This window comes from Chiloscyllium plagiosum, chromosome 23, assembly GCF_004010195.1.
Source record: "Chiloscyllium plagiosum isolate BGI_BamShark_2017 chromosome 23, ASM401019v2, whole genome shotgun sequence".
Taxonomy (NCBI): domain Eukaryota; kingdom Metazoa; phylum Chordata; class Chondrichthyes; order Orectolobiformes; family Hemiscylliidae; genus Chiloscyllium; species Chiloscyllium plagiosum.
The window spans coordinates 36,184,272-36,209,312 of record NC_057732.1 but is presented as its reverse complement, the minus strand read 5'-3'; the positions used below and the strand labels follow the sequence as shown (position 1 = coordinate 36,209,312).

At 41.5% G+C, this 25,041-nt stretch overlaps 1 protein-coding gene across 2 annotated transcripts in view; it reads right to left on the bottom strand.

The window, feature by feature from the left end:
- shank3a (SH3 and multiple ankyrin repeat domains 3a) overlaps positions 1-25,041 on the bottom strand; it is a 1,030,755-nt gene that overhangs the window by 569,728 nt on the left and 435,986 nt on the right. For both annotated transcript variants that reach the window (XM_043713933.1, XM_043713934.1), the window contains exon 10: positions 5,143-5,220. In XM_043713933.1, coding sequence (XP_043569868.1) covers positions 5,143-5,220 — 78 coding nt within the window. The remainder of the gene's footprint in view (positions 1-5,142; positions 5,221-25,041) is intronic.

Sequence of the window (25,041 nt, the reverse complement as noted above, 5' to 3'; positions counted from 1 at the left end):
CGGGCATTGGATAGGCATATGGAGGATAGTGGGCTAGTGTAGGTTAGGTGGGCTTGGATCGGCGCAACATCATGGGCCAAAGGGCCTGTACTGCGCTGTATTTTTCTATGTTCTATGTTCCATGTTCTCTCAACCATAAACGATAAGACACACCTAAGACACAGGCTGCAGAGGTTTGGATTGCCTTCAGTCTACAGGTGGCAGAATGTTGTAAACAAACAAGGAGTGAACTGAACGAGTTGTGCCTAAAGATAAAGAAAGACACTAAAGAAGGTTCTGGGAGCAAATGTACTGTGACATAGGTGATGTTACGGAGTTGGAAATAGGCCTTTTCAGAGATGACACAAACATGAGATCAGATGTTCATCTTGAAATAAAATTTGATTCTGAACATCTCAACCATTTCTTCGGGTCACAAAAACAACCGTCGATCATTACGCTTTGATTTCTGCCTCAGAACCAATTTTCCATCCAAGATGCTGTTCGCCATAAATCTCATGGGATTTTAATTTTGTGAGCAGCCTGCCATGTGGAATCATTCCTGAAATCTTGCTAAAGATCACACTGATTACATCAAATGCACACCCCTCATTGTTCCTTATCATCTTCTCAGATAGTTTTGCCATGATAGTCAGACAAACAACATAAGGTATCTGAGAAGATGATAAGGAACAATGAGGGGTGTGTACTTGACATAATCAATGTGGATTTTAGCAAGGCTTTTGATGCGATTCCACTTGGTAGGCTGGTTAGTGCCTGAATTATTGCCACATCTCTTCCACATTTGCCCACCTTAAGAAGTTCTGCTCTCGTGTACGACAGAATTTCTGTTCTAATCTCCTTACGTGTTCACTTTATTTTTATTTTTATTTTTCTTTCAGGCATGAAGGAACACAAGATGCAACAACTCAGAGACACCTATGCCCCTCTGGAACCTTCCTCCCCTCCCCTTCCCTCCATCCAAACTATTCCATACTCAGCAAAGGTTTTATCCTTCTGCACACCCACCTTAATGAATTTTGGGCATGGCAATGACATTGAACTCTTCTTTCATCATCTTCACCTCTGTTCCATTTCTTTGTACAAGAGTCCTCTCTCCTCCACCCATCTTCAACACTCCCTCCACCTGGACCCCTCCCTCTTACCTGTACTCAACCGATTCATCAAGAACTATCAATGTGACACTGGTCTCGTTTTTAAAACTTTCTCCTCTTTTTAAACATGGCCCTGAGTTTTGAACTCCCCACCCGAGGGATAAGACCTTTGCTACTCACTTTATCCATGCCCCTCATGATTTTATAAACCTCTAGAAGGTCACCCCTCAACCTCCTATGCTTCAGTAAAAAAAGTCCCAGCCTATCCAGCTATTTTTATAACTCGAACCCTCCAGTCCCGACAACAGCCTAGTAAATTATTTTCTGAACATGGAACCTGCTGCCTGAAAGGGTCGTAGATGCAGAACCCTCAGACTATTTAATAAGTGTTTAAATATGCACCTGAAGTACTTAATCTCCAGGTATGCTGACCAGATTCTGGCAAGTGAAATGGCTATTAGTTCATTTTTACTCAGTACAGGTAGATGGACAGAACAGCCGACAGATGTACTGTAATTCTTTTCGTACATTTTCAAAATATTCTAATAATAATTTCTCTGAAATGTTTTGTGACATTTTATGATTTGCACAAATAATTGTTGGTGTTGTTGAATTCAATACCAGGAGCATCCAGAATAAGGTGGGTGAACTTGCAGCACGGGTCGGTACTTGGGATTTTGACATTGTCGCCATTTGGAGACATGGGTAAAGCAGGGACAGGAATGGTTGTTGCAGGTCCTGGGATTTAGATGTTTCAATAAGAACAGGGAAGATGGTAAAAGAGGTGGGGGTGTGGCATTATTAGTCAAGGACAGTATTACGGTTGCAGAAAGGACGTTTGAGGACTCTGAGGTAGTATGGGCTGAGATTAGAAACAGAAAGGAGAGGTCACCTGTTGGGAGTTTTCTATCGGCCTCCAAATTCTTCCAGGGATATGGAGGAAAGGATGGCAAAGATGATTCTCGATAGGAGCGAGAGTGACAGGGTAGTTGTTAAGGGGACTTCAACTTTCCAAATATTGACCGGGAATACCATAGTTCAAGTACTTTAGATGGGTCAGTTGTTGTCCATTGTGTGCAAGAAGGTTTTCTGACACAGCGTGTAGGCAGGCCAACAAGGGGCGAGGCCACATGAGATTTGGTACTGGGAAATAAACCGGGCCAGGTGTTAGATTTGGAGGTGGTGAGCACTTTGGTGATAGTGACCACAATTCAGTTATGTTTACCTTAGTGATAGAAACAAGTCGGTATATATTAGAGGGCAAGAGTTATTGCTGGGGGAAAGGCAATTAGGATACGATTAGACAAGATTTAGAATGTATAGGATGGGGAAGGAAACTGCAGGGGATGGGCACAACAGAAATGTGGACCTTTTTGAAGGAACAGCTACTATGTGTCCTTGATAAGTGTGTACCTGTCAGACAGGGAGGAAGTTGTCCAGCGAAGGAGCTGTGGTTTACCAAGGAAGTTGAATCTCTTGTCAAGAGAAAGAAGGCTTATGTTAGGATGAGATGTGAAGGCTCAGTCCGCATGATTGAGAGTTACAAGGTAGCGAGGAAAAACCTAAAGAGAGAGCTAAGACGAGTGAAGAGGGGACACGAGAAGTTGCTAGCAGATAGGATCTGGGAAAACCTTATCACTTTCTATAGGTATATAAAGGCATAAAAGAATGATGAGAGTAAGATTAGAGCTAATCAAGGACACTAGCGGGAAGTTGTGCGTGGAGTCAGGGGAAGTGCTAAATGAATATTTTTTTGTCAGTATTCACACTAGAAAAAGATAATGTTGCTGAGGAAAATACTGAGAAACAAGCTACTAGAATAGATGGGATTGAGGTTCACAAGGAGGAGGTGTTCGAAATTCTGGAAAGTGGGAAAATAGATAAATCCCCTGGGCCAGATGGGATTTATCCAAGGATTATCTGGGAAGCCAGGGAGGAGATTGCAGAGCCTTTGACTTTGATCTTCATATCATCATTGTCTGCATGAATAGTGCCAGAAGACTGGAGGATAGCAATAGTTGTCCCCTTGTTCAAGAAGGGGAGTAGAGACAACCCTGGTAATTATAGACCTGTGAGCCTTACTTCAGTTGTGGGTAAAGTGTTGGAAATGGTTATAAGAGATAGGATCTATAATCATCTCAATAGGAATAAGTTGATTTGGGACAGTCAACACAGTTTTGTGAAGGGTAGGTTGTGCCTCACAAACCTTATTGAGCTCTTTGAGAAGGTGACCAGACAGATGGAAGAAGGTAAAGCCGTCGATGTGATGTATATGGATTTCAGTAAGGTGTTTGATAAGGTTCCCCATGGTGGGCTAGTGCACAAAATACGGAGGCATGGGATTGAGGGTGATTTAGGGGTTTGGATCAGAAATTGGCTAGCTGAAAGAAGGCAGAGGGTGGTGGTTGATGGGAAATGTTCATCCTGGAGTTCAGTTATTAGTGGTGTACCACAAGGATCTGTTTTGGATCCACTGCTGTTTGTCAATTTAGAAACGACAAAAGATATAGGACAGATGTCAGAGGTAGTTTCTTTACTCAGAGAGTAGTAGGAGCATGGAACGCACTCCCTGCAACAGAGGTAGACTCACCAACTTAATGGGCATTTAAATGGCCATTGGATAGGCGTATGGATGAGAATGGAATAGTTAGGTTAGATGGGCTTCAGATTGGTTTCACAGGGTGGCGCAATATCGAGGGCCGAAGGGTCTGTATTGCGCTGTAATGTTCTATGTTCTATAATTGTGGATAATCAATGAGACGTTGTGGAATGACTTACTATTCAGTGCAAGAACAATTTTGCCCAAACCTGTCTTGTAGATGTACAGGCCTAGTAATCATTTATTTTTAGCGAGGCAAAAGAAGTGAACATTGTTTACAATCCCTAGTTTTTAAAATCTACTAGCAACATCCCGCTCCTGAGGCAGAGCTATTTTCAGTTATTGTCTATTGCGCACTTAAAACATACACCAGATGCTCTTGATTATCAGATATCATGAAGTGATTTACAGTCAGTAAAGTATTTCTGAGCTGTAGTCAGTGCTGTAATGTAACAGCAGCTAATTTGTGCACATCAAACTCCGTGTGATAACAATCAAGCAATCTGCTTCTCAAAGGTCTATTAATGATAAATGTTGGCTTGATAAAGGGAAGATTTTCTTCAACTTCCTCAAAAATAGATTCTTTTATGTTTGTCTGTGAGATGGATGAACTTTGTTTATCATTTATCCAAAAGACAACACTTGCTACACTGCAGTATTCCCTCAGCAGTGCCCTGGGATGTTAACCCTGACTTTAATGCTCAAGTTCTGGACTGGAACTTGAGCCCACAATCCTTTGATTCGAAAGCAAGAGTACTATCAATGGAGTGAACCATGTTAACACCTATGGAAATTATTAGGTTGTGGCAGTTAATATCTTTCTACCTCGTTTCACACAGAGAATATCAAACTGTGATATTCCATTATAGAATGTCAAGCTGCAATCTCCAAAACTGTCAGACAGTCACACTCAAGTCCTGTTATTCCTCTCTGGATTGTATCACACAGAAAACATTGAACTGTAGTATTATCTACAACACTCTAATATAGAGAATGGTAAACTGTAATAATTACTTTTCTAAATTGTATTCCATGTAGAATAATGAACAGTAGCGAATGTGACTGAACTACCATTCATAAAATCATCAAATCCCCACAGCGTGGAAGCAGGCCATTCAGCTTGTCAACTGTCCAAAAAGCATCCCACCTTCTATCCTATCCCTATAACCCTGCACTTCCCACAGCCAATCCACCTAGCCTGCACACCTTTGGACATTCTGCATGGAAACTTTCATGCTGTGAGAACATTAACACTCCTGCAACATTTAACACAGATCTAAGAAGTGGATAACTGAATAGTTGATTATAAAAGAATTATTACAACTCTTTATTTTACTCCACAGTAATGAATAAAATTTGAACAAAATAATATTCTTATAAAGAACCCTGCATTGACAGCTCTTACCACAGTAGGATGCAGTTTAGTGTACAAAGCTGACACATTCTTACCTGGAATGCGGACTGGCTGTTGTAATTCTTAATCTCTTTGTTTGCTCCTCGAAATAGAAGGACTCTTGCACAGCTCTCCTTCAAAGTAAAGAAAAAAAATGTTAAGTTTCTCATACTGTAGTCCAAGAAAATATTTCATCAGACCATGTTGTGTAGGGTTCTGGAGCAACTTTGATGATGATGACCCAGAACTGCATATCACCGGGGCCAAATTCCAAAGTGTGCCGGAGTTAGAGCACACTAGAATCACTCCCTGACAGACACACCGAGTGTGCGACTCTCTGGAACAGACAGACCACGTGGACATGAACACACAAAAAAAGATGGCATCCTCTTTACCCAATGGAACTGTAAGTCAGAACCTGTTACATTTATGATTATAAAATATCAAAGTGTCAGTGTAAATATATAATAAAGTGTTACTTTGAAGTTTAACAGCCTGAACACAGATTTTGACTTTGCCTTCTCCTTCACCAGTCTGCAAAGGGTCCAAACTGGCATCAAATAACATAACAGACTACTCTAAGAATATAAATGAAAGGAAATTGTACTCTTAACATGTGCTCTATCATATTTAAATACACCACTCACCTGTATATTATGTAACTGAAATGCAGCTTCACATCTATTATGCTAAATTACAGGACCATGTGAATATTATAAAGATCATAAGAGAGCATTGTGAATATTATAAGGAACTATCAGGACTTGTCTTGATGTAAAACTCACTAAGTCTGACTCATTTTTCATTTTACTATGAATTCTTCTCTGACTTTTCATGTTATTTGGTGACTATGTTTTGCATGCTGGTGAGAATGTCCACTGGGCTAAATGGCAATTGCAGTACTAATTACCCAAATTACCTTTTAGAGGTACTGAGAGAACTACAATTGCAAAGATCTGCTTCATTGCCAATGATGTCCAATTACTTGTTTTTGGTGGATCTATTAAGCTAAAGGTCAGACAGCCAGAAATAGTTCTATATTTAAAATGGAAGATATAATAAGCTCTGCAAAGACTAGATCAATTAACTTATTGACAGATTGACAGCTTGAGAAAAGGTATTAGAACCTTGATTCAAAGATACAATAGAAAGATGCCTCATCACTGGAAATATATTGCACAGACATCAAAAGAGGAAGTCTGTTTGATCGGCCTTTCTAAGTCACTTTAAAAGATAACAGAAAAGTAGATAAGTGAAATTCAATGGATGTAATATACTTGGACTTGCAAAAGGTTTTTGATAGAGTACCTCATACTGTGTACACTATCTTAGTGTAAAGCTTTGTGGAGTCAGGGAATAAGTAGCAGAATAGATTACAAAGCAGCTACAAAATAGAGGAGAGGCCAAAGGTCAGATTTGGAGAAGATGGCAAGTATTGTGTTAGAGGGATCAAAGTTGGGGATGCTTGTTTATTATTCACTGTAAATCATTTCATAGAACATAGAACATAGAACAATACAGCACAGAACAGGCCCTTCGGCCCACGATGTTGTGCCGAACTTCTAACCTAGATTAAGCACCCATCCATGTACCTATCCAAATGCCGCTTAAAGGTCGCCAATGATTCCGACTCTACCACTCCCACGGGCAGCGCATTCCATGCCCCCACCACTCTCTGGGTAAAGAACCCACCCCTGACATCTCCCCTATACCTTCCACCCTTCACCTTAAATTTATGTCCCCTTGTAACACTCTGTTGTACCCGGGGAAAAAGTTTCTGACTGTCTACTCTATCTATTCCTCTGATCATCTTATAAGCCTCTATCAAGTCACCCCTCATCCTTCGCCGTTCCAACGTGAAAAGGCCTAGCACTCTCAACCTATCCTCGTACTACCTATTCTCCATTCCAGGCAACATCCTGGTAAATCTTCTCTGCTCCCTCTCCAAAGCTTCCACATCTTTCCTAAAGTGAGGCGACCAGAACTGCACACAGTACTCCAACTGTGGCCTAACCAAAGTCCTGTACAGCTGCAACATCACTTCACGACTCTTGAATTCAATCCCTCTGCTAATGAACGATAATACTCCATAGGCCTTCTTACAAACTCTATCCACCTGAGTGGCAACCTTCAAAGATCTATGTACATAGACCCCAAGATCCCTCTGTTCCTCCACCTGACTAAGAACCCTACCATTAACCCTGTATTCCGCATTCTTATTTGTTCTTCCAAAATGGACAACCTCACACTTGGCAGGGTTGAACTCCATCTGCCACTCCTCAGCCCAGCTCTGCATCATATCTAAGTCCCTCTGCAGCCGACAACAGCCCTCCTCACTGTCCACAACTCCACCTATCTTCGTATCATTTCAACTTTCAAATGTTAAAATTTGCATATGAAATTAAATTTAGAGTGTTAACTCTTTGGAGGATGATTACAAAAGTGCCAAAGGCGTTAACAAATGGAATATTAATTTCAATATACAGGTCATTTTGCTATAATGTGCATTATTTCAATGCAAATCGACTGTAATGCTATTGGCAAATTGTGGACGTTGTTTGGATAACGCGAACTTTCTAATGAACGGGTATGGTGATTTTCGATTAGTGCTTCTACAGTGCGATTTTCTGTTGTGGTTTTCCATAGCACGATTTTCTATAGTGGTTTTCCATAGCACGATTTTCTATAGTGGTTTTCCATAGCGCGATTTTCTATAGCATGATGTCGTACAGGAACACAACCATCGTGTTATAAAAGAACAATGTGTAGTTATGTACAAAGAGGTGTAGTTTGGCAGGAGAAAGGAGGAGACTACAGCTAGAATTTTAGACCGTGCAGGGTCTCCATTCTTACTGATATAATTTTTGGTGTGTGTATGACTCCCTGAGGTGGGCTGCCTGGTCACCAGGGAGGAGAAAGTGAGGACTGCAGATGCTGGAGATCAGAGCTAAAAATGTGTTGCTGGAAAAGCGCAGCAGGTCAGGCAGCATCCAAGGAGCAGGAGAATCGACGGTTCGGGCATAAGCCCTTCTTCAGGAATGAGGAAAGTGAAGAAGGGCTTATGCCTGAAACGTCGATTCTCCTGTTCCTTGGATGCTGCCTGACCTGCCTGGTCACCAGCTAATGCTCAATGGTATGTTAATTGGGTCAGGGTGAAACCTTGCCCTCAGCTGGGGAGGAAGCTCCAACTCCAAGAACTACCAGTCAATTAGACAGCCAGCGACTTTCAGGTCCCAGCAATGCTACTGGGAGGGCCAGCCAGTTAGCAATGACATATTTGCTGGATCCAGATGGAGGTGTATATGGAAGGGGTTTTCAGTGAATCATGCTCTTAGGCCTGACAAGGAAGTGGGCATTGTAGGGTGTAGGGTGGACTGACTGGTGCTCGTGAAGGGGGGGGGGGGGGGGTGATGTGGAGAAGTGATTACAGAGGTAAAAGGAGATGAAATAATAAGTGGGTTTGAAAACAATAATGAGAACTTCAAAATCAGGATGATGCTTGACTGGGTGCCATGTGGGTCAATGAACACAGAGATGGTAAGAATCATAGCAGCAGGACATAGGCCATTCATCCCATTAAGCCTGCCCGTCAATGCGATTGTGGCTGATCGAACGCTTCCTTTTACTTACCCCATCCTTCTAACCCTTAAAGTCACTGGCAATCAGAACTCAATCAATCTCTACTTCAAACATCCTTGAAAATTGAGCGTCCAAAGCCCTGCATGGAAGAGAATTCCACAGGTCCACAGCCCTCGGAGCAAAGTAATTTCTCCTTGGATCTAAGGGGCATCCTTTGCAGTTTTAAATTGTGTCCCCTGATTTTCCAACCAGAGCATCTACCTTAACTATCTCGAACTAAGTTACTGGTTTCAATGAGATCACCTCTCATTCTTTGAAACTCTCGGGAATCCAGGCCCAGTTTTCCCAATCTCTCTTCACGCAGAATGGGACTTGCTCTGAGTTAACACATGGATTGCAGAGTTTTGGATGAACTCCATATTAATGGAAAGTACAATGTGGGAGACCATCAGGAATGCACTGAAATAGTCAAGTCCAGAGGTAACAAAGGCAAGAGTATGGGTTTCCACAGCAGATGAACTGAGATGGGATAAAGTCAGGTGATGGTAGTGGTGGAAAAGGGAAGTCACAGTGTTGGCACAAAGATGATGTCACAGCCATCACTTATGTCGAGCCCCGTCAAACAAACTAGATTTCAAGGTTATTGACTGGTGAACGTCTGATATTTTTACCAAATAATTCAAACAACTCAACCAAAAGATGAAACCAATTGATTAGAAAATAGTGTAGTCATTGATAACTGCTGCACCCAGCCTTACAACGATAATCTACAAATCTTTAAACAATTTTATGTTAAAAGTTTTGTGTATTAAGTCCTTCATCCAGTCAGTGAATCAGGTGATTATTCAACAACTTATCTTCGATTATGACCACAAACATTTAACTTACAAGAATGTTAGCAGAGACTGACATCAACTAAGACTTTACATAAAGCCTAATGGACAGGATGCATGAATCTTAAAAGGTCAATTCATGACAGTTACAGCTGGTTACTCTGAGTGGATTTTGTTTTATACAAAATGAAACACCTAACATGCTCCATGCCGAAAAAAACTGTAAGTTAGTTTCAAACTATTCAGGACAGAGACCTCTCAGTAATCAATGATCACTCTTGACATGGAGATCTACAAAAGGAAGAGATACCATTATAGATTCTTGATATCTATGATTGGTAGGAAACACAACATTGAAAGATTGCAAACTCATAATTAAAATTGGTAAATTTTATTTACTAAGATATATCACTAAAAAAGAAGCAATCAATACAATAGCAGATTTATTCACTTATTAACCATTGGCAACCACTTGCAACCAACTAGGAAATTCCATGTCTCTGGTCATCAGTTCTGTGGGTCCTTGTGTGGCTGATGAGCTGGCTCCTAAAGTTGCATCTCCAACCACCCAATGGCAGGTATTTTCTGCAGATGGAAATGTTCCTTGATCTTGAGATCGCTGACATTCCTTTCTCAGTTACTTTTCTTGTTACTTCGTCTTGTCAAAGGGTGTTCTCAAAGAATCATGTTGCTTTACACAGGAGGTTCCTCCAAGTTGGTTTCTTCTGAGCAAGGATCTCCCAGGCAATGCCATCTATGTTTGCATTTCCTGAGGGAAGCTTTCATGGAGTTTTTGAAGTGCTTCCTTGATCTTACCCTCATTTGCATGACTTCCTTAACTGGCAAAAAACATTTGCTTTGCAGTTGGAGCTCAGGCATCCTAAGCATGTGACTAAGTTGTTCTGGATGATCATGATCTCAAAACTGGTGCTATTGGAACCCTCTACAGAGGCTGATGTTAATATGCCTGTCCTCCCAACTGATACAGAGATTCCGTCTCGAACAGCATTGATGATACTTCTTCAGGGACTTGACATGGCATCTATCCACAGTCCAAGTTTCAGTACTCATTTCAACAGCAAATGGTTTAAAAAAATCTAAATGGTTAGAGATTGTAGAGTTGTAAAGTGCAAATATTCTAGTTTGTGAAATACAAATGGCTTATATAATGCTCAGAAGTTATTACAAAAGCTAACAGAATGTTATCACCTATTCAGAGGGCAACTGAACACAAATGTAAGGAGATTTTGATTCAGATATACATGGCACTGGTACAGACCACTGTGTACAATATTGATCACTTTGTTTAAGGACATAAATATATTGGAAACAGTTCCAAAAAGGTTTACCAGACTCATCCGTGAAATACCAGGTTGTCTTTTGAGAAAAAGTTTTGAGGAAAGACTGTATGTACTCGACTTTAGAAGAGTGAGAGGTCACTTGATTGAAACAAATGGGATCTTGATGGGTCTTGTCAGGCAGATATGGCAAGGATGTTGCCCCTTAAGAAAATCTAGTACTAGGAGTCACTAGCTAAAAATAAACAATCACCCATTTTAAACAAAAATTAAGCATTTTTGTTTTCATTCCACAAAGTTGAGAGTTTTTGGAAGAGTCTTCCTGAAAAATTAGTGGAATCAAACCAATGAATATTTGTAAGGCAGAGGTAGATACATTCTTGTTAAGTGAGGCAATTAAAGGTTATCAGAACTAGGTGGGAACATGAATTTGAAGTTGCAACCCCATTGCCATAATCTTAATTAAATGGCAGAACAGACTCAAGGGTCCAAATGGCCTCCTGTTGCTTCTTGTTTGAAGATTAGATTCCCTACAATGTGGAAACAGGCCCTTCGGCCCACCAAGTCCACACCGACCCTCCGAAGAGTAACCCACCCAGCCCATATCTCCCTCTGACTAAGACACCTAACACTATGGGCAATTTAGCCTGGCCAATTCACCTGACCTGCATATCGTTGGATTGTGGGAGGAAACCAGAGCACCCACAGGAAACCCACACAGACACGGGAGAAGGTGCAAACTCCACAAAGACAGTTGCCCAAGGTGGGAGTCGAACCCGGGTCTCTGGTGCTGTGAGGCAGCAGTGCTAGCCACTGAGCCGCCCTAAAGTATGTGTCGTAGATCCGGTTCTTGTTCCCTTTCTTACTCAGAATTCAGAAATTACCAAAACAGATTCTAAAAGCCATAATGTGGCATCTAAAAATCTGGTGTCTTGCTGTATGTGGAGCAGAAATTCAATTTCTGCCTTAACCAGGCACAAAGCAAGTAATGTGGCCAAACCTCTACCTGCTGCTGTTGGCACAAGGCCTGCCCACACAGGACTATCACACCTTGCTGTATAGGGCAGCATATATTGCATGGTAGGTAAGTAGATACGCTGAGGTGGGAGCCAACTGCAAAGTAGAGGAAAATCAGGACAGCAAACATTTGTACCATCGAAATATGGTCAAGAAATTCCTCAGGAATACTTTTATTCAGTCAGTCTTACGTTGTTGCATTATTGCAGATGCCTTGTTTGCGCGGATAACCACTTTAATTAATCACTTACCATCTTTTTGGGTCATTCCTTTTAAATGCGTGTTATGATTGGTCAAATTACTGATTGAGGATGATCAGCCATGATCATAATGAATGGTGGTGCTGGCTCGAAGGGCAGAATGGCCTACTCCTGCACCTATTGTCTAGAAATTCTATAAAACATGAATCGGGTTCACAATTTTCATTTTAGTTGCATTGCAGTTCACTAGCATTTGGCCTATTTCAGGATAGGCTGCCTTTACCCACCTCACTGAAAAGGGTATCACTGGGTAGCAAACATGTGCCTAAAGCAGAGATGCTAATTCCCATTTTTCTCAGCTTAATGCAGGCAGTGATATATTGGATTTTCCTCCAGAGCCCTGCATCCTACTCAAAATTTCAATATGTATCCAGTTTCCCTTCAAAAATTGTGGCGGTCTCACTAATCCTCGTGGTACAGCTTTCTGTGCTCTGAAAACTCATTCAGTAAATATATTTTTCCCAACCTGTTCATTGGTGGCAATTTTCAATTAATGATCCCCACTGCTGATTACATGATCAGATGAAACACTCTCCCAATTCACTTGATACTTTAAAAAAAAACACTAATAGATCTCCTCTCAGCTCTCTGTGCTGATGAAAAAACAATTCCAGTATCTCAGGTTTCTTCACTTAACGGGTGTTTCCTATTCCTTTTATCATCCTGTTGAATCTACCATATACACCCTTCACAAAGTTAAGGTATTGTCTATGATAGGAATATTTTCCATTCAATAACCAGAAATTAACATTAATGACCAGCATAATCTAGACCAGTGCTAGATTGAAGAATTGGGAAGTAGTTGTGAGATCAAGGAGGGATGAGACCATTGTTGATCAGGCCAAGATTTATTGCCAATGCCTAGTTATTGTTTACCAGTGAGCCCTCTTGAATCTTTGTAGGTGCTCCCTCGAAATAGGAAATAAATGTTTCTTTTATCAATGCTGTCTACATCTTTTGAGTGATTGAAAAACAAATGTGACCTCAAAAGCTGCAAAAGGCATATTGTCTGCCTGCGACTACAGTTAAACAAAAAAAAAGTTATCCCCATCAAGATGGCTGTCTACCTGATGGTTTGAAAACATAGCTTAAACTTCAATCAAAATGGGTGTTCAAACAGCCTCACAAACAGAAAACTGCTGCTTCTATTAAGATCTGATCATTAGTGAACCTGAAGATGGCCACTACCCAACCCTAACTTAATGTATTGACAAATTCATAAACTTAATAATTTGGTGCAGAAGACAACAATTTAACCCTTCAATCCTGCCTCACCATTCAACAGAATTGTGGTTGATCCTTTTGAGTTCCAAATTTGAAATTCACATCTACATCTAAGTTCGGATTCCCTCACCTAACAAGAACCTACCTCCACCTTTCAAAATATTCAATGACACCCACCTTCACCTTAGGCAGCAGAGTTCAAAGTTTCACAACCTTCTCAGAGAATGAAGTTCTCCTCATTTCTGTTCTGAAAAGGTGACTTCTAATTTTAAAGTAGTGCCCTCTAATTCTGGACTCACCCACAAGAGAAAACATCTTTTCCATATCCACCTTGTCAAGACCTTTAAGAATCGTACAAATTTCAATCAAGCGCTCCTTGTCCTCAGTGACAACCAACTCAGCATGTTTAATCTTTTCTCATAAGATAACCAGCTCATTCCAAGTATCAAAGTGGTAAACTTTCACTAAACTGTCTCCAATGCACTGACATCTTTTCCTAAACAAGGAAAGATTACACACAGTATTCAACATTCATGGTCATTAGATTCAGGCACGGCAAAATCTGAAGTCGCTATGTTGTTGCACATCTATGATTGAACTTATGTGGTTCCTCACTAACCAACCATTCTGAATAACAGGCCAAATATTTGCAGCTCCTTTCTTAAAATTACCACTTTAACTTCTGTTTCAACACCATTAGCTGCACTGTAAATCAACACTCAGTGTAAAGTTTGATTTTAAAAGTGAAAATGTTACCAGTGTTCATAAGAAAACTTTTGAGCTGGGTAGAGGTAACAACATTGAGGGATTTTGTTTTGCCATCTCCCTCCAATCTTGCAATACAAATGCTGTCAGACAACTTGATGCTCATTGTATCCAGTCCCATGGGCCACAGAAAGAAATACTCGTACACATTCAAGAATCTGCTTCACCAGCATGTCATAGGGGTTAGAGCTATAAAATCATCCTCCAGGTAAGTCTAACAGAAAGACTCCTCTTGCTAAAAAGTCAAGAGGATAAGACAACCCAACATACAAGGGAGAGATGCACAACTTGCTCACCAGTGTGCCATGTGGAGTTTCTATTGTTAATGATACCTTCATTTTGACATTTCTGACGGAATTTCACATTTGACTGAGAGTTTTTGATGAGAGTTGAATATTTGATGAGCTTACACTCTTGATGATACCATGTGGGTTAATGTCACCACAGCTAGATCATTTGTATCTCTAAAGACATTATAGATAAAATCCTCTCACAGACAATAAAATATATAAACACATAAAAGGTAAGAATTCAGGACAGTCATACCTGTTGCCCTAAGTCTCCAAAACAAGTCAGGCTCCTTCCCCAGATAAAATACTGTCATACTACATTGCTAACACAGACTGTCTGTATTCACACAAGCATTGCTGAAACAGAAAACCATGGAAACGTTACATAATCTTTTTTTTTCATGAAACCAACCCACACTTGGCATAAATTTCAGTGCACAAGGGTTGTCACAAGACACACTGTCTGTGGGAAGCACTGCATTTCAAATGCACTGGTGTTCGCCCACGTGACTTTCAGCTCCTTCAGTCTTTCCTAGCTCATCCTTTCTTTTTATTCTTCTAAGTATCTTACAAATGTACAACATAACGAGAGCTTTTAAAAGCTTTGCAGCATTCATTCTGAGTGTCTGTGTGTTCAAACTGATAGAATGACAGAAATTGTATTGGAGGTAAGACAGAGATGTGCGGCTCTGGGTAAAATGCTGCTTAGCGGAAAGTCAACATTCAGCAAAAGCATGGACCAAGCCTGAATTAGTCCAGCCCCTTACAACAACTTAGGTTCCTTCATTCCAAACACTATAGCTAATGACAAGTTTTATTTCCCAAACTGCCTCTTTAACTGACTACCAATGTTGAATCTAAAACAGGCAAATTCCAGTTATTTCAGATACATTCCTCTATTCTTAAACACCTTCGTGCGTACTCAGACCCCTACTGTACTCACTGTATACCCATGACCGTGTCGCCAAATACCAGACTAATGCCACTTACACGTTCGCTGATGACACCACCATAGTCAGTTGAATCTCAGATGGTGACGAAATAGACTACAGACGGGAGGTGGAAGACCTGGAAAACTAATACACTGAGAACAAGTTAGCTCTCAATGCCGGCAAAACCAAGGAACTAATTATTGACTCACGGCAGGATGTTACCATGTCCCCTACACATTAATAGCACAGAGGTGGAACGAGTGGAGAGTGTCAAGCTCTTGGGAGTGGTCATCCACAACAAGCTTTCTTGGACTCTTCATGTGGACACACTGGTTACAAAGGCCCAACAACGTCCCTTCTACCTCAGGCAGCTGAGGAAATTTGGCATGACGCGAATACTCTTGCCAACGTTTATAGGTGCGCCAGAGAGCATTCTGTCTGGATGTATCACTACCTGGTACGGCAACTGTGCCATTCGAGATCGGAGATGATTACAGAGAGTGGTGAACTCGGCCCGAACAATCACAAATGCCAACCTCCCATCTATAGAATCCATCTACCAGGCTCGCTGTCACGGAAAGGCTGCCAACATTCTCAAAGATCCATCCCACCCTGGCAATGTTTTTCTACAACCTCTACCATCGGGGAGAAGGGACAGAAACCTGAACACACGCACCAGCCGGTTTCGAAACAGTTTCTACCCTACTGTTGTTAGAATACTGAATGGACTCACAAACTCTTAACATTCGCTGTATCTGTGTTTTTGTTATTGATGCTGTTTACCTATTATTTACTTATCTATGCTACTTAACTCTGTGATTTGCCTGTATTGCTCACAAGACAAAGCTTTTCACTGTGCCTCGGTACATGTGACAATAAATTCAATTCAAATTCAAATTCAAATCTTCAAATCAAAAAATCCTTTGCTGAGTTAGTGCTCCATCGAATCTATTTCCCAGCGCAGAGGCATCATTATCTGAGCCATTGCACCATACAGACCCCCAATAAAGAGAATCCCAGTGGTTCTCACACATGGATCTAAATCCAAGCTACAATAAACAAACCATTTTGCAAAACCCCCTTTCCCACTTTAAAGACATGACACCTTCATTACTATCTGTAGGTAAGATTTGGGAATCAGAAAAATAGCCCACTATACTATCTAGCCAACAATGAGATAAGACCATTGTCCCAAGTATTGGGGCTGGAATTATACTGGAAAACGTACCTCAAATTCACAATGACAAAAACAAAACTTACTGAGAGGCAGAAAATCCACATTACCACAGAAAAGTTTCTGACCATTGGAATACCCATGAACCAAATATTTTGCTGTGTAATAATCCAAAGCTTGACACTGCATGGCCAAGTATACAATCTCAACTAAATGTCAATGGTTTCAAAAGTAAGTACAGTCTCTTCTTAAGATCACACCAATTGGACAGTTCAAGAGGATACATCATTATTAATCCATTTGAAAGCAAGTTGACATCCGATCTGACTACAAGAAAACTTTCAGCAAATATTTACAAACAACAGCAGATGTGGAGAAACTGAGGACTGCAGATGCTGGAGGTCAGAGTCGAGAGTGTGGTGCTGGAAAAGCACAGCAGGCCAGGCAGCATCTGAGGAGCAGGAGAATCAACATTTCGGGCATAAGCCCTTCATCAGAAGATTATGCCTGAAACATCGATTCTCTTGCTCCTCGGATACTGCCTAGCCTGCTGTGCTTTTCCAGCACCACACTCTTGACATAAGCAGATATGGATCGAGGAATATACAATATTGTACCATTGCAGTAAAAACAATTGAGAAAGGAACCCGGGTAGTAATGCATCAATTAATCTGCGGTTTAACAATACTTGAGTATAAATTTCCATAGTCAGACCACGCCAGCAAATTGAACAGCACTAATTTAGACCTCACTAAGTGGGCAGAGACAGAACCAGCAAGTGATGGTGTTCCAAACCCTGATGATTAATGAATAATCATGATGCATATGATTAGTGATCATTTTCTGAGAGTGTTGGTGTTAGTGTGACGATTGTTCATTCTCAGAGCATGGGGATGATTATTGATCGTTTACTGTGTATAGTGTTAGTGATCATTCAGTGGTGGTGAAAAGTATGATTATTGATCATTCTGTGCATGTGATAATGGATCACCCAGTAATGGGTGTGAGTGCTGACTGTTCCCTGTTAGTATGATTACTGATCAATCTCTTTGGGTAAGTATTGGTGCTTGTCTGTGGGTCTGGCATGTGATTATTGATCAGTATATGTGAGAGTGAGTGGTTGTTAATTAATCTATACAGGTCATGAGTGTCAGAGAGACACTGGAGATTGAATGGCCCATCAAGTCCATTCTGTTCTCCATAGAACAGAGCAGTCAGACACATCTCTCTGCCGTATCCCCAAAGACCTTCAAGTTGTATCCCTTCTGTGCTGCCCCAATTTCCTTTTGAAATCATTTGAACACCTCCACTTCCATGACCCTCATGAATAGCAAATTACAGGTCAATACTAGTCGCTGCAATGACAAACATTATTTCTTGCACTATACCTCCTTCACCTCTCCCCTTTCCTCCACTCACTGAGTCCGTATCCTCCAGACTTGTTCCATCACCTACTGGGGAGTTTTTATCTTGTATACTCCTATCTCAATAGCCTTTATTTCAAAGAGAACAAACCAAGTTCTATCTAACAGTTTTCTAAGATCTGGTCAGCACTTCGATCAGCAAACATTAACAAATGTTATTAAACATAATGATGGAGAAGGGGTGGTAAAACAGGACATCTCTAGTGTCCATGGAGAGAAATCAAAGTTAACATTTCACGTCAAATGACCCCTCCACAGTTCCGAGGAAGGGTCACTTGACCTGAAACATTAACTCTGATTTCTCTCCACAGATGCTGCCAGACCTGCTGAGCTTTTCCAACAATTTCTGTTTTTGTTTCTTATTTACAGCGTCCACAGTTCGTTTGATTTTCATCTCGGGTTCCACTTCCATATGATCTGACATCACCATGCCATAGCTCCTTATACACATAGACTCATACAGTCATGGAGACGTACAGCATGGAAACAGACCCTCCAGTCCAACTCATCCATGCCGACCAGATATCCCAATCCAATCTAGTCCCACCTGCCAACAGCCCCCCATATCCCTCCAAACCCTTCCTCTTCATATACCCATCCAGAAGCCTTTTAAATGTTGCAATTGTACCAGCCTCCACCACTTCCTCTGGAAGCTCATTCCGTACATGTACCACTCTCTGTGTGAAAAACAAGCCCCTTAGGTGTTTTTTATATCTTTCCCCCTCACCCTAAGCCTATGCCCTCTAGTTCTGGACTCCCTTACCCAAGGGAAAAGGCTTTTTCTCATGGGGATGGCCTCAACTGGGACCTTGGGTTCATGTCACACTACAGGTGACGCCATTGCACAGTACGTACACACACACACAGACCCTCTCCCATACACTCCCACATCGCACCCTCTTAACAGACTTATACTCCTTTACACTCATACACACACACTCTCACAGACAATCATAACCCCCCACACCCCTCCCCCTCCAAAAACACACACACACAAACACACATGCACACAAAAGTTTGTGGCGTGAATCTGTACTTGCAGAATTACATTTTACTTTGCTCAATAACTGCATGAATCCATGTAAGATTCTGTAAATCCCTTTTTTAGATGAGAATCAGTCTGACCATTGTGGCACAGACAGTCTCACACAGGGCAGCTCACACCCACAATGCATTATCTGGGCCGACATGACACCAGTTGTTAAAGTTCACTTGAGAATGTAACTTTTAAAGAAGTTTTGCAATTTACATATGAAAGAACTGAAACCAAAATGGTCAATCTTAACAAAAAAATCCAGGTCTTTTTCAATATATAATTTCAGTTACATCACACTTTAAACTTTTGCTACAAATTCTGTGCCTTAAGATACTCCACAACCACGTGATGAAGGAGCAGCGCTCCAAAAGCTAGAGCTTCCAAATAAACCTGTTGGACTATAACCTGGTGTTGTGTGATTTTTAACTTTGTACACCCCAGTCCAACACTGGCATCTCCAAATCATAATCTGGTTGGAACTTTCCAAGGTTTCTATGACACCTCCCTCATTCTTCTAAACTCCAGTGAATACAATCCTAGTTGGCCAGCCTCCCTTCACGTCTTCCTGCCATTCCAGGAATCAGTCTGATAAACCTTTGTTGCACCCACTCCAATGCCAAAATATTTTTTCTCAGATAACAAGATCAACACTGCACACCAGACTCCAGGTTTGGTCTTTGACCAGTTGCAACAAGACATCCCTGCTCCAGTACTCAAACCCTCACACTATTATGGCAAACATACCTTTTGGCTTCTTCACTACCTGCTGCACTTGCATGCTTACTTCCAGTGACTGGTGTACAAGGACACCCAGATCTCATTGCAGCACTTCCTTCTCCAGTTTATCATCATTCCAAATAATAAACTGCTTTCTTGCTTTTGGTACCAAAGTGGATAAACATCACATTTATCCACATTATACTGCATCTGCCATACACTCACTCAAATTACCCAAATCGCACTAAAGCATCTCTAAAGATGGGTGGCACAGTGGCTCAGCGGTTAGCACTGCTGCCTCAGGGTCCCAGGTTCAATTACAGCCTGGGGCGACTATCTGTGTAGAGTTTGCACATTCTCTCCATGTCTGTGTGGGTTTCCTCCGGGTACTCCGGTTTCCTCTCACAGTCCAAAGATGTGCAGGTCAGGTGAATTGGCCATGCTAAATTGCCCATAGTGTCAGGTGCATTGTTTAGAGTAGAATGGGTCTGGGTGGGTTACTCTTCAGAGGGTTGGCGTGGACTGGTTGGGCCGAAGGGCCTGTTTCCACACCATAGGGAATCTAATCTAAAGCATTCTCCTCACTGCTCACCCTCTCACACAGCTTTGTGTCATCTTGGAGGACATGTATGGTGTAGGTGCTTCCTTACATGGCACTTTGTCATGACACCTAGCTTATGCGCTGTGACACTTGCACTAATATTACAACAGTAAAGACCAGACAAAGAAAAACAGATTAAAGAGACAAAAATCCAGGACTTAACCCTCACCTTCATCCGTTGCACGCTCTGACTCAAGTAGACAAAAGGAAAACAAAAACCATTCTGATGACAATTTTGCAAACAGAGAATACCCTACTATAATCATAAGGTAGGAATTTCTCTTTCTGGAAGCGGTGCTATCAATTCCACACCAGGTTCGGTGTCAGGCTGCTCCTCTGCAGACAAGAACATCCCAAGAAATCCTTCAGGAAATTATGTTATTACTGATAATGACATCAACGTTCGCAGCAGGGTCTATCGGAAATTCTGAGTAGAACTCTAGGTGCAGAAATTGGAAAATTGCAGGACATTCGGAATGCATCATTTGCCTACTGGTCATAAATTCAGTGAAAGGCTTGTACTGGCTCAATGATAAGTGTTTAAAAGATCTGTACACTTCCTTCTTCAAAGATTCATATTCATTCTGCAGGTATCATTAATAAGAACTCGAATTCCCATGATGGTCTCCTGCAAGGATTTCTGTTCTATCTCTCTCTCTCTCTCTCAAAGAGTTCTTTTTTTCAATGTAATTTCATAATTCATTGACTGGAGTGGAATGTTTTCCTCCACTAAATAATTAACAATGTGTTTTGAGCTCTATTCCAAAGAAAAGAAGACTTTTTTCCACCATCTTGGTTTCTCTTTATTTTTCTGTCAATTGTTTAGGGGCCATGTTAGTTTCTGGACAGAGCCGTGAAAGTTTTGAGAACTATTTTCTTCCTCAGTCTGAGGCTTTACATTATTGCGAGACTGGTACTAGTTTTATAGATGTGCAGTCCATTTTAGGGATTTGGATCTTTCCAGCACTTGTTTAATTTAAATATGTTCAAACTCCATTTGTTGCTCAACTTGTTTCTTTGCTAAGATACTCCTCAGCACTAAAAGCACCACAGCTGGTTTAGTTGTTTGCTGAAAGAATCCTGGATAGCTTCTACAGCTTGCTGACCATAGAAAATTGCTGAGTTCTGCTGCCATTTATGCAGATTAACAAGTTCTGAACATTCAAATTTTGACTTGGGCATTTGCTTTTCTGTGAATAACTTTTCACTAGCTGACTGCATTTGTGAACTAGGAGACAGTCAGGATTGCAGATCCTGGAGATCGGAGTTGAGAGTGTGTTACGGGAAACAACAGCATCCGAGGAGCAGGAAAATCGATGTTTCAGGTTGGAGCCCTTTGTCAGGTATGAGGTGGGGCAGAGGATAGGAGTTGGGGAATACAGTGAGAGAGAGACTCACTGAGATCTTTGCAGAGAGAGGAGAACTTCTTCAAGGTAGGCATCCTTGGAAGGGGTTTCACAGTAAGGCGGACCTCAACTAGGAGACAGTGAGGTCTGCAGATGCTGGAGATCAGAGTTGAGAATGTGCTGCTGGAAAAGCACAGCAGGTCAGGCAGCATCCGAGAAGCAGGAAAATCGATGTTTCAGGCCAGAGCCCTTCATCCTCATTCCTGATGAAGGGCTCCGGCCTGAAACTTCAATTTTCCTGCTCCTCAGATGCTGCCTGACCTGCTGTGCTTTTCCAGCAACACACCCTCAACACTATATTTGTGGACTACCTCCTACTGGGCTGTTCCTGAGATTTGCAGGCTTTCTGAGAAAATATTAAGTTCATCTTGAGGTGCTTCGCTTATTGTTGGAAGGATATGCCACAAGGAGTTGATTTCTGTGAATACAGCTGAGGTACAAACCACACCGCCTGAAGCTTCAAAGCTTATAAATCGGTGTTTAAGCTCCAAGAGCACCTTTCTGCGTCCCTTTCTAACTCCGTAATCCAAGATTTCTCAGGAATTGTGGGCATCTTGTTGTCAGTAGAATATTATGAAGTTCAGCTGTAATTCTTATTTAATTGAACCGCTATAAGCTCCTTTGCAGCTGCAGCTCCTTTTCGCGTTAGGGATCTGCACTTTGTGACTGTTTGGTGCCCTTGGCCTGTAAAACTGGCAACTTTGCTGAGATTCTGTTCGTCCCTAATGGTTGTTGAGGTGCAGGTGAAAGCAGCTGGCAATTCAATGTTTCAGTCTCCTTCTGCTTATCGGCTGAGCTCCAACCTTCACGACAGGAAAGAATGTCTGCATCTAATTATAGCTGTTGCCACTGTTCTTGCATATCACTGGTGGATTCAGTGAAATAAGCAGATTTATCATTTCGCTGTCTTCTGCAACAAAAGGGGTGATCCTTCTCAAAAGAGACAACAGGAACTTAATGAACATTGTCAGTCAAGCAGATATAACTGTCTCTGCTGTGTATTAAGGATTAAAATGTACCATTTGAGTTTCAGGTGAATCAGAGAAGTCTAACTTCCAGTTTGTTTCACTATGCCAAGTTTGCTTACAAATAATATTTGAACATCGAACCAAGCCGAGAGGCTTTTACAAGAAAGGATGACATAAGATTGTTTTGGAGATTATACAACATTTGGACTAGAAGCAGACCATTCAGCCCATCAAGACTGCTTGGCCATTCAATGACATCATGGCTGATCTGATGGTCCTCACCTCCACTTTTCCACCTTTCCCCACAACCTTCGATTTCCTCATTGATTAAAAATTTGATTCAATCTTGAGTATAGTTAATTACTGAGCCTCTACAGTGATGAATTCCACAGATACACTACCCTCTGAGGTAAGAAATTTCTCAGCTCTGTCCTAATTTGACAACATCCCTCCCCACTTCGGGATAATTCCATCTGGTTCGAGATTCCCCTATAAGGGGGAAACGACCATTCCGCATTTACTCTGTCAAGTCTTCTTAGAACTTTACATGCTTCAATAAACTTTCCTCGCTTTCTTCTAGACTTCAGTGAATACAGGCTCAACCTATTCAACCTCCCCTCATAAACCAATCACTCTCTGCCTGGTATTGGCCAGTGATACTTCTCTGGACTGCCTCCAATGCCAGTACACTTTCCCTTAGATAAGGGGTCCAAAACTGTTCACAATATTTTAGCTGTGGTCTGGCTAGTGCCTTGCATATTTTTAGCAAAGCCTCTGTCCTTTTATACATCATTCCCTCACTGTTCTCTGTAAGTTCTGTCTGAAAAATCTCCTTTTGAAAGGAAAAGTAATTTTCAGAGGCACTTAAAGGTGAATTCATATCGAGTGAAAGAAAGACTGGAAATTAGTATGTCTGCAGTCTTTCATTATTAGCATAGGTTCAGAAAGAAAATTGAAAGAAAACAACAAATCAACATCTGCTATCCTGGCAAGTGCCAGAACTGTGCTTCTCTGACCTTTCCTTCCTTCCCCACCCACAATACACGTTTCTTTCTGTTTCTTTCTTGCCTTGTTTCTTTCTGTATCTGTTTGTATGTGAATGGGAATTTTAAGGGGTGCAGTTTTAATTATAGATGAGCAAGTCAATTACTTGTTTTTGCCATTGATGAGGGGAGGCAATGGCTTAATGGTATTATCACTGGTCTGTTAATTGAGGGACACAGGTAATGTCCTGGAAACCTGGGTTCAAATGCCACAACGACAGATGGTGGGATTTGAATTCAATGAAAATCTGGAATTAAGAGTCTAATGATGACCATGAATCCATCTCGTTCATTAATGTCCTTCAAGGAAGGAAACTTCCATCCTTACCTGGTCTGGCTTACATATGACTCCAGAACCACAGCAATGTGGTTGACTCTGACTGCCTTCTGGGCAATTAGGGATGGGCAGCAAATAATGGCCTATCCAGCGATACTCTGATCCCGTGAATGAATAAATTTGAAAGATTATACATATTATCGATTTGTACAGCATGGAAATAGACCCTTCAGTCTAACACTGACCACGTTTCCAAACCAAACTAGTCCCACCTGCCTGAGATTGGCCCATATGTCTCCAAACCTTTCTATGCATCCAAATGTCTTTTAAATGTTGTAATTGTACCTGCATCCACCACTTTCTCAGGCAGTTCATTCCACACAGAGTCATAGAGTCATAGAGATATACAGCATGGAAACAGACCATTTGGTCCAATCCGTCCATGCCGACCAGATATCCCAACCCAATCTAGTCCCACCTGCCAGCACCCGGCCCCTATCCCTCCAAACTCTTCCTTTACCCATCCAAATGCCTTTTAAATGTTGCAATTGTACCAGCCTCCACCACATCCTCTGGCAGCTCATTCCATACACGTACCACCCTCTGCGTGAAAAAGTTGCACCTTAGGTCTCTTTTATATCTTTCCCCTCTCACCCTAAACCTATGCCCTCTAGTTCTGGACTCCCCAACCCCAGGGAAAATACTTTGCCTATTTTGTCCATGACCCTCATAATTTTGTAAATCTCTATAAGGTCATCCTTCAGCCTCCGAAGCTCCAGGGAAAACAGCCCCAGCCTGTTCAGCTTCTCCCTATAGCTCAGATCCTCCAACACAGGCTACATCCTTGTAAATCTTTTCTGAACCATTTCAAGTTTCACAACATCTTTCCGATAGGAAGGAGATCAGAACTGCACGCAATATTCCAACAGTGGCCTAACCAATATCCTGTACAGCCACAACATAACCTCCCAACTCCTGTACTCAATACTCTGACCAATAAAGGAAAGCATACGAAATGCCTTCTTCACTATCCTATCTACCTGTGACTCCACTTTCAAGGAGCTACGAACCTGCACTCCAAGGTCTCTTTGTTCAGCAACACTCCCTAGGA